At 50.0% G+C, this 10432-nt stretch overlaps 1 protein-coding gene across 1 annotated transcript; it reads right to left on the minus strand.

Moving 5' to 3' along the window:
* Positions 1 to 597: 597 nt before the first annotated feature.
* On the minus strand, positions 598 to 9586 carry LOC100546974 (caspase recruitment domain-containing protein 8-like). The gene is made up of 12 exons (XM_031556015.2): positions 8736 to 9586; positions 8127 to 8505; positions 7875 to 7922; positions 7221 to 7369; positions 5702 to 5767; positions 5022 to 5083; positions 4717 to 4937; positions 3817 to 4070; positions 3252 to 3377; positions 2545 to 2689; positions 2156 to 2197; positions 598 to 1491 (listed from the first exon to the last, which is right to left on the minus strand). The coding sequence occupies exons 2-12, from the start codon at positions 8371 to 8373 to the stop codon at positions 1232 to 1234; spliced, it is 1620 nt and encodes a 539-aa protein (XP_031411875.1). The 5' UTR covers positions 8374 to 8505; positions 8736 to 9586; the 3' UTR covers positions 598 to 1231.
* Positions 9587 to 10432: the final 846 nt, after the last annotated feature.

The following is a 10432-nucleotide window of genomic DNA, read 5'->3' on the forward strand; positions in this document are numbered from 1 at the left end:
CGCACAGATGGCTGTGCCCCGGAACTGACAACTGCTAATCACGGAAGTGGATGAGGAAGTTCCCGGAAGTTGTAGGGGCGGCTCCCGGAAGTGACAGTCCCGGCGGGGTCGGGGGGCATGGGTGTCCTCGGATCGGTGACTCCGCTCCTCCCGGACTGTGCGTGCGGCTTTAGGTTTCCCTTTCCGGGGCCTGATGTGCAGCGGAGCGTTAGGGCAGCGCAGTGCCTCCGGCCCAGCAGCTGCTCCGCTGCTGTGTTTGCAGTACAGCCCCCCTTCGCACCCGGTTTGCGGAGATGCACGCCCTCGGCTGCCCAGCTGCCTGCCCTCTCTATGCTGCTCCTCAGCTCCCTGCACACCATCTGGAGAGGCGATCTGAGCAATGCTTATCAGTATCTAAAGGGCGAGGGTCAGTTGGATGGGGCCAGGCTATTTTTGCAGGTGCCTACTGACAGGACAAGGGGCAGCGGGCACAAATTGGAAGACATGAAGTTCCATAAATTCAATCTCACTGAGGGTACTGAAGGTGGCCCTCTGTAAGTGCAGAATTCTTCTGAGTGTGTACACTGAGAAATGTTGAAGGAAGAGACATAGACATGCTAAAATGAATGTTGTGTAATAAAAAAAAAATTAGTTACAAGCACTGGTCAGGTTGATGGTTGGACTTCACAGAATCATAGAATTGCTCACTGAGGGTGACAGAGCAGTGGAACAAGCTGCCTGCGGAGCCTGTAAAGTCTCCTTCTCAGGAGATACTCATACCCTGCCTGAACACTTCCCTGTCTAACATACTGTAGGGAAGCTGCTCTAAGCAGTGTTGGACTGGGGGATTTCCAGAGGTTCCTTCCAACCCCTACCGATCTGTGACTCTGTGAGGTTGCTGTTCTGATGAGAGCTCCTTGACCAGCAGCTGCCTGGAGCAACTGGAGACCCTGCGGAGGCCCCGTGTTCTCAGATGGCAGATGGCTCCACAACATGGGCACTGGATTAGGAACCAAGATTTCTTGTTCCAGCAGCTCCTCCATGGTGACTGGCTGTCCGCTTCTAGTGAGCACATCAGGTAAGGGAAACAGACCTGGTAGTTGGTGGCTCAGAAGGCATTGGCATTGATTGTATCATGGATTTTGCATGGAAAGGTCAGGATTCAGACACTGACAAATCCCTCCTTTTGCCTGACTCTCCTGGCACTCCCTTAATCTGTCAATGGGAGCAAAAGCCGTCTGCTTTCCCAGTCTTAGTTGTTCTCCAGGTGTTCAACAAGGAATGGGTCTTTTGTCCGGAGGACCTGAAAGAGCTTTTGTTGGGCATTGGGCCCTTTTCTCTCAACTAGGTCCAGCAGAAATTGATTCTTCTTTTGTTTAGTATTTTGAGCTTGCACCTCCTCTTCTTCTTCACTGTTGATTACATCTCCAACCCTTAAATTTAGTAGAATGGAGGAGAGCTGCCCCATCCTGGAACAAAGCTCTGTCTTGTGCTTCTTCAGGAAGGCTGCACCTAGCAGAAACCAAAGCCCATGTTACTGTGCTGCACGTGACAAGGCAGGTTGGTTCCTGCTGTGGTACTCTGCATCCTAGCCAACACACCCGAGGGCTGTTTGCTCTGTCCCACAGCCACGTGCTCCCATTCCCTCCACTGCACCAGCAGTGCTGCTTTCTGGTCAGGAAGCTGAGCCATCAGAAGAAAGCTCCCTCATCAGCGGTGGAAGCATTGGAGCCAAGGCAAGGACAGGGCCAGAACTGAGGTAGATCAGGTTGGTAACAGCCCAGGGACCATCCCGTCCAGTGATCCTACAGTATTTGAAGCAAGTGGGAAGCACTGGCTCTGTGATAAGGTATGAGATGCTCCAACTCCACCAGATATTGAAAGTCCCATGAAATATTTCTGTGCTGTGAACTGTATCAGCTGTAGCTCATTCTCTATAGAAAGAGTATGTCTGATCACAAAGAAAGCAAACCAGTTTGGAGGGTCCCCAGTGACATGCCAATTTACAGAGCGGGCTGCCAGCAGTGAGGAAATAAAAGTTTTAAAGTTTTTTTTGTCCAGAAAGAGTCACAAGTATGGGAAAAAGGTGGTTGGTTATCTGCTTTAAGCCAGAATACTGAAAACCCCAAATATATATTTCAACTCAATAAAAGTAGTTATGAAAAAACGTACTGACCTGAAGGGGTCTTGGAGTCATTTCTAGAATGACTAAAATCACCTGAAAGAGAAAGGAGGGAGCTTATGAAATACACCATCACAGAAATGGAGACTCTTTCTAGAAGCCTTACTGAGATGCCTGATGTTCCATGGAACCATTAGCCATTTTTTTCCTGCTTACAGTATTTCTTGTCCATCTGTTGAAAACTCTGCTAAGTGGGGTTCAGGGCCGTGTACATTTGTAGGTGTTACTTTAGGGGTGCAGAATTAGCCTAACAGAGAGGGAATCCCAAGGCACAGTTCCATACCCTGCACTCAGAGTATCTGAGCTTCTCTTTTCGCTGTCACGAGACGTGCAGCTCACTGTGCCATCATCTCAATTCCCCTTACAGATGGACCTGATCCTACCTGATCTCAGTGATGCCCTCCAGACCTCGGTGTCATTCTGTCCATCTGTAATAAAGAATTCAATTTCCTCTGCCATATTCCTGATGTAGATCTCAACAAAGAGCTGTTGGTCCTTTGGACTCTTGTAGCAGAATGGCAAGTGTGTCTGTAGAGATAAGAAGGAAGTTGGGTCTTACCCTGTGGAACTGTGAATTTACACACATCGTCTCATGTTTCCTGGCCACACAGAAAAGAAGAAAAAAGTGCCAGAGGAATGGAACTCTGGAGTGTCTCATCTGTTGTCCTTCACAAAGAAGGAGTATGCTGTCAACTCTCGATGGGCTCTGCCTTGGTCTGCCAGAATAACAAAAGCCTTAAAGAGCAGAGATTTTACCACCATTCTAATGTTCTCTGAGTGTTGCACCACCACTGCAATTTGGAAAAAATGACATGCAAGCAGAGGCAGAGGACTTGGTTTGTTTGTCTTGGAGAAGAAAAGGCAAAGGAAAGAACTAATCACCATTTTCAAAAGTATAATGGGGGATTAAAGAAAAGACAGAGCCTCTTGGAAGTGTATAGAGATGAGATGAGGCAACGTGCAGGGGCTGAGACAGAGGCTTAGCTAATAGGGAAAAGATCACAGTGCTGAATTGGAGATCCAGAGAAGCTGTGGTACTTTCTGTTTCACTCAAAAATGTAATAATAAAAAAGGGAACTGTCCCACTTACTCCAGGTGTAATCTTCACTTGAGCGTTACTGGACACCTGATATCTGTTGCCAAAGAACAGAGGGCTGAATGGAGGAGGCTTGGGAATAAGCTTTGAGTTCCAGCTCATCTCTTGTCTTTCAATGGCCTGTAAACATCAAGGATCACTTGTGAGAGTTGAAAAAAAGAGCTGTGAGCTGGAGATAGCTCTCACTGCCTTGGAAAGTCAAGAAGAGAAGAGACCAACCTGGTCAGAACAGAGCCCTGAACATGCATTGCAGGCAGTGCTGTCAGAGGGTAAGGGCTGCACACAACAGGAGAGCATCTGCTATGCAGCCACCTATTACTGTGCATGGCAGCAGCCAGCATATCTGACATGTGCTCTGCTCCACGTGGCAGAGCATCCTGTGCCATGTCTTTGCTCATGCTGGGATATGCTGTCCCAGCCAAAAATCACGGAGAGATTCCTGGAGACAGGAAACATCAGAGCAAAACTGAGAGGGCTCTCTGCTTAACAAATCCATTTTCTGCAACTGCAGCCACCCCAGACGTCATCCTCTGAACTGGTCAAGCTCCCTCCACCTTACCTTCTTCACCGAGATGTCATCTGGGATCAGGTAGAGATGCAGGGTTGTATTTGCAGCGGAGAGCTGATGGAAGATCAGCACTAAGGAGTGCATAGGGAGAGAAATGGCTGAACGTAACTTTCTCCAAACCACCCCAACAAGAGAGAAGCTGGGATTCTCCAGGACAGCGGAGAAGGCCATCACTTCTGTTGGTTGCTGTATGGTCATCTTCTGGAATTCAAAATGGGCAATAGAGCATCCACTGATGTCTGCATCTGAAAGAGACAGCAAAGGCACCAAGGTTCTGCTTTGTCTTCCTTGCACCCTACCACATTACATCCTTCTCTTTGAGGGTTTGTTAGAAGAAAGGAGACAGACACCAACACAAAATGACATGCTCTGTTTTATGGGTGATGTATACCCTGGGATTTACAGGGTTCCTGTGCCCAGCTTGGTATTACAGTTCTTTAGTAGTCTTCCTTTGGGCTCAGAAAACTGCAAAGTTGAGGTAGCAGCTTGGGACTGCTGCAGATCTGGGGCAGAACCTTGTGGGTCACCACAGCCACTGCGAGGGGATGGGAGGAGAATGCAGTGTTGTGTGTGCAGAGCAGGTGGTGGGGAAGGGAGCACTGTGAAGGTTTAATAAAACATGAGAAAAGGATGGAGGATGGCAAAGCAAGGTGGAAGAATACTAGAAAGCACAGGCTACCTCTGGAGAGAGGAAAAATTGACCCCATCTGGAGAGAGGTCCCCTGGAGTTGTTTTGGTAATTCGCTGTTCTTTGCCCTCCTGTGTGAGCAGGTCCTGGAATCATCCCTGGGGGACAGGGACTAGAAGCTGAGAGAAAGCAGCCTAGGAGAACCCAGGTGCCTGAGGAGGGGGGGGCTGTGCCAGCAAGCACATGTCCCATGGCTGCCATACCTGACAGACAAATGAAGTGGGGGAGATGCACAGCTCGCACGGTTCCAGGCAGCGCCCAGATGTTGAAAAGAGGCCCAGCAGGTACCCACACATTCTGGTCAGCCTCTTTCAGATGCGTGCTCCAGGAGGCATATCTGTACACAATGCTGGCTGCTGACTGCACCTCAAAGGCAAGGCCTGTCTCAGAGCACTGGAAGATGCCTGGTCCAGGGAGACAAGCTCTGCAAGTAGGAGAGAGGGCAGGCTCACGCCATGTGTGACGAGGGCTTTTGGAAAGCATTTCTACTTCTCATAGGAGCTCTTACTTGTATATGTTTTCTTCCTTCAAAACGTATGAATCTATCTCCGGCTTCACTTCTTGAAGTTCCTGCAACACAAGAGCGACCGGTTTGGAGTTGAATGGGGTGTTGTGCAGTGGATGCTGCTTGCAGGAGGCGTGCTGAGTGCTGCAGTGAAGCACAGTGCAAGATGGCACAGGAAGGTGGTCTGAACAGTTATGCACACTGGAATGGGGAAGGCACCACTTAGTACGTGTGTCCCTGATACATCAATGAAAGATAATGGTTAAACATGCAGAGCAATACCTGGAGCCCCAGACTATAAGTTTCACACACTGATTTTGGGTATGTATTTTGAACATGGAAATTCTAGATAATGAAGTTTCTGTTTCCTGGGAGAGAAAATGTTGGCTGCCAACTAGCTTCAGCAGAGAGAAAATAGCGGACACAGACAGATGAAAGGTTTAGGGGTAATGTTTAGATGAAATTTGGCATGCAAGTGTGTGGAAAAGAGCCTCTCCACTAATGTAAATCAGATCAATGCATGCTGAGTTAGTGCAGCAAGGAGACTGGACTCTTCTGGAGTCCAAATAATTGCTGTGAACAACAGGTCCTGAAGGTACAGGTGGGAGCTGAGATCTGCCTGCTGTGCCCTGTGAGGACCAGTAAGGCCGGTGCAGAGCAGAGCTGTAGGCAAGGACCCTTACCTGCCTCACACAGTGACAGCTTCTCTCCTCTGCTGGAACATCTGACTGTGGCCATTTCTGGATTTCCTAGAGAAGGGGAACACAGACTGAACAGCCCCATTTCTTTCAGTCTGTCCTTGTAGGACATACTCTCCAAGCCCTTCACAAGCCTTACTGCCCTTCTTTGGACATGCTCAATGTCCTTTTTGTATTGAGGTGCCCAAAACTGAACACAGTACTAGAAGTGAGGCCTCACCAATGCCGAGTACAGGGGCAGGATGACTTCCCTAGTCCTGCTCACCACATCATTCTTGATGCAAGCCAGGCTGCCATTGGCCTTCTTGGCCACCTGAGCACATTGCTAGCTCATATTCAGCCAAGAATCCATCAGTACACCGAGGTCCCTTTTTGTCAGGCAGCTTTTCAGCCACTCCTCCCCAAGCCTGTAGGGTTGCCTGGGGTTATTGTGACCAAAATGCAGGACCCAACACTTGGCCCTATTGAAACTCATACAGTTTACCTTGGCCCGTCAATTGAGTCTATTCAGATCCCTCTGTAGTGCCTTTCTCCCCTCTGGCACATTAGCACACCCTCCCCACTTACTTAGGGTGTACTCAATCCCCTCGTCAAGATCGTTAATAAAGAAGTTAAATAGAAGCAGCCCCAGTAGCAAGCACTGGGGGATACTGCTTGTGACTGGCCACCAACTGGATTTAAGTCCATTGACCACAACGCTTTGGGTCCAGCCATCCAGCCAGAGTGTACACCCATCCAAACTGTGGGCAGCCAGCTTCTCCATGAGAATGCTGCAGGGGACAGTGTCAAAGGCTTTACTGAAGTCCAGGTAGACCACATCTACAGCCTTACATTCATCCACTAAGCGGGTCACCTTGTCATAGAATGAAATCAGGTTTGTCAAACTGGATCTACCATTTGTAAACCTATGCTGACTGGACCTGATCCCCTGGTTGATCTTTAACTGGTCCATCATGGCTCCCGAAACCATCCGTTCCATAACCTTCCCCAGCACCGAGATGAGACTGATAGGTCTGCAGCTGCCAGGATCATCTTTCTGGCCCTTTTTGAAAATGGGTGTCACATTTGCCAGTCTCCAGTCCACCAGGACATTTCCAGTTAGCCAGGGCTACCAAAGGATGGAGAGTGGCTTGGCAACTACATCCACCAGCTCCCTCAGCACTGCAGGGTGCAATCCACCTAGCCACATGGACTTGTAAGCATCCAGCTTTTGGAGCAGGTCCAAACCCATCTCATTGTGAATTATGCAGGGCCTATTCTGTTCCCCATCTCTATCTACCAGTGCAAGGAGCTGTGTGCCCGGGGCGTAACAAGTCATACTAGTAAAGACTGAGGCAAAGAAGGCATGAGGAGAGGCCTCCTGGATGTGCCACAGGCTAGCCCAGCTGCAGGAAAGATCCCTGCGGAGATGGCTGTGGGTTTAAGGCGCCCAGCCCTACCTGGAGGCCAGTCCTGTCGCACTCCTCCCTCTGTCCCAGGCCTTGGGCATCCCACCAGACCTTACCTCTGCACCTGTGGAGGTGATGCCTGCCAGATAGCTCTTCATTTCTATAATCGAAGTGACACCTGCTGAACCGCTTGGTATTTTTATCCTTGAGGCAATTCCTGGTAAACCACCCTGTTGTTGCACCACTGGTAGTTGACCGCCTGTGGCTGGAACAAGAAGATGGTCTTTGTCTCTACAACTCACTGCAATCACCTGAATGGAGGAAGCACTGAGGACAGTGTTGGTCTCTTTGCTTGGGTGACAAGTGATAGGATGTGAGGTGGTACTGGGGAAGTTCAGGCTGGATGTCAGGAAGAATTTGTTTCCAGAACGGGTGGCCAGGCATTGGGACAGGCTGCCCAGGGAGGTGGTGGAGTCCCAGTCCCTGGAGGTATTTAAGGGATGTGTGGCTGTGGCACTGAGGGTCAAGGTTTAAAGATGGATTTGTAGTGTTAGGTGGATGGTTGGACTTGATCAAATAGGTCTTTTCCAACCAAACTGCAGCCATCCTACCTTCACCCAGTCTTCCCCATCCCATTAGCTGCACAGTCCCCTGGTGCACCACCAGATACTCCCAGATTTACCACAGCTTCCACGTATGAAGTGGACACACACACCACCCATGCAGATCCCCTTCCTCCACGAGAGTGCCAGTGAGGACTGTGATCTTACCTGAGACATCTTCCTTGCCCTTTAAGGGAGCTGAACCACCACCTCGCACTGCAACAGCAACACAGAGCAGAGGAGAGCTCAGGAGCCCATTCACATCAGGGGAAGCATTGCCCCACATCCATTTCCCTTTCTGCCCTCCCCTCCCAGTTCTTCCCTCCCAAGGCACAAAGCTCCCTGGCTGACAATCCTCTTGCCCCTTCCCCTTGGCAGCCTGCTCCCATGGCCACTCCCCACCTCTGGCCTGGTACTTACACCTAAGAATGTGGTGTACAATGCTGTTGGAGGTAATGTTGTAATGTCTGAGAGTTAGTTCGTCCACCAACTGCCAGCCATCATGAATCAGTCGTGCCTGAGAAGGGTAGAAATCACTCTCCAGTGCAAATAACTTCATCTTTAGGTCCAGCACTGTGTCATCCAAAGACACCGGCACAGAAATAATTTTTCCTAACAAAGACTTCACAAGGATGGAGAATGTGGAGCTGACTGTGGTCTCAGCCATCTTTGCTTTGCCTCTTTCGGCCACCTGAAACACGGCGATGTCTGTTTGTGAGGGAGCACAAGAGTCTCGGGGCCACAGACGGCCATCCAGGAACAGGCAGCTGCCCACAGTTCTTCCGCCTTTCTCACTTCCCTAGAAAGTGAAAGTACGGAGAGATTTCGGGGAAAAAATGCGTGTCATCGCTCCCTCCTCTGGCCTCTGAGTGTCAGGGCAAGGAGATGGGGAGGCAGGGGAGGCAGAGGGACGGGGAGGCGGGGAGGCAGCACTTCTTCCTGTGGGCATGGTTTGCATTAGGACTGGGGGCTGCAGGCACAGCAGTGCCACAGGGTTTGTCCCCTCCTGCTGAGCAGAGAGCATCTCACCTTCAAAAAGGGCTCAGTCGCATCAACGAGAGCTGTCCCATTCCCGGCAGCCAGTCGGGAGCTGGGCCTCCCCTCCTTGAGCTGGGGGATGGAAATTCAGCCGAGGACCACGAGACGTGCAAGTAATGCCCCATGAGAGGGCAGTCGACATCCTACATAATATCAAGGTTGTGTAATCAGTGTGAAAAGCAGTGGTAACCCAACACAATCTGCATCGAGGGGAGAAAAAGCTTTTTTATGCACTCAAAGTGGTCTCAAAAATCATAGAGTGAAAACAGCGTCTTTGTGGGGCATGTGCTAAGAAAAGGCACATAGAGATGCTGACACCTCCAAACAAGGTATGATGGATAAGGAAAGCAGTCTAGTGCAGAAAATAGAAAGCATGCCAGGCAGGCAGCAGGGGGAACAGATCCCTGTCTTCAAAGCAAGGAAAAAACTGTGAATGCAGCAGGATGATGTAAAATAAGTGATATGGGAATGAATGGGATTGGCTATTTCCAAGGAGGAGGAACAGTTCTGCCCAGGTAGCAGATGGTGATCCCCCCACCTTGTGTTACAGCAGTGGACCAAAAATCGAGCGCCAAGGAGTGCTGGACATTTGCCCCGACTTCACCCATAAGGCAGCACGTGGCTGTGCTGCCTGCACTGCAACCTCAGGCTGCTGAGCCCTGAGGAGCTCCTAAGAGCTGGATGAAAAAGCAGAGATCTTGTTGGTGACAGCGGCCTCCTGATTGTGGAACCATAGAAGCATGGAAGCATGGAACCACAGAACCATGGAATTACAGAACTGTGGAACCACGGAACCATGGAACTACAGAACCGTGGAACCACAGAACCACAGAACCATGGAATTACAGAATGTGGAACCACGGAACCATGGAACTACAGAACCGTGGAACCACAGAACCACAAAACAATGGAACCATGGAACTACAGAACTGTGGAGCTACAGAACTGTGGAGCCACAGAACCACGGAATTACAGAACCATGGAACCATGGAACTACAGAACCACGTAACTACAGAACCATGGTGCCATGAAACCATGGAACTACAGAACCACGTAACTACAGAACCATGGAACCATGGAACCACGGAACTACAGAACCACGTAACTACAGAACCATGGTGCCATGGAACCATGGAGCTACAGAACCATGGAACCAGAGAATCCAAGCTGGAAGAGACCCACAGGGAGCATAGAATGGTTTGACTTGGTAGGGACCTTTAAAGACCATCTGACCCAACTCCCCTGTGGTGAACAGGGACATCCACAGCTCCTCAGAGCCCTGTCCAGCCTATCTTTGAATGTCTCCAGGGATGGGGCAACCGCCACATCTCTGGGCAATCTGTGCCAGTATCTCACTACCCTTATTGACCTTCCAGTACCCAAAAGGGGCCTACAGGAAAGCTGAGGAGGGACTTTTTTTAAAGTGACAGGACAAAGAGAGATGGTTTTAAAGTGATTTGGACTAGACATTAGGAAGAAATTCTTCACTGTGAGGGTGGTGAGACATTGGAATAGGTTGCTCAGAGAAGCTGTGGATGCCCCCTCCTTGGAAGCACTCAAGGCTGGAAGGGGCTGTGAGCAACCTGGTCAGTGGGAGGTGTCCCTGCCTACAGCACGGGGCTGGAACTGGATGATCTTAAAGGTCCCTTCCAACCCAAACCATTCTACGATTCTCTGATTGTAAAAAA

This window comes from Meleagris gallopavo, chromosome 17, assembly GCF_905368555.1.
Source record: "Meleagris gallopavo chromosome 17, MGAL_WU_HG_1.1, whole genome shotgun sequence".
NCBI lineage: Eukaryota > Metazoa > Chordata > Aves > Galliformes > Phasianidae > Meleagris > Meleagris gallopavo.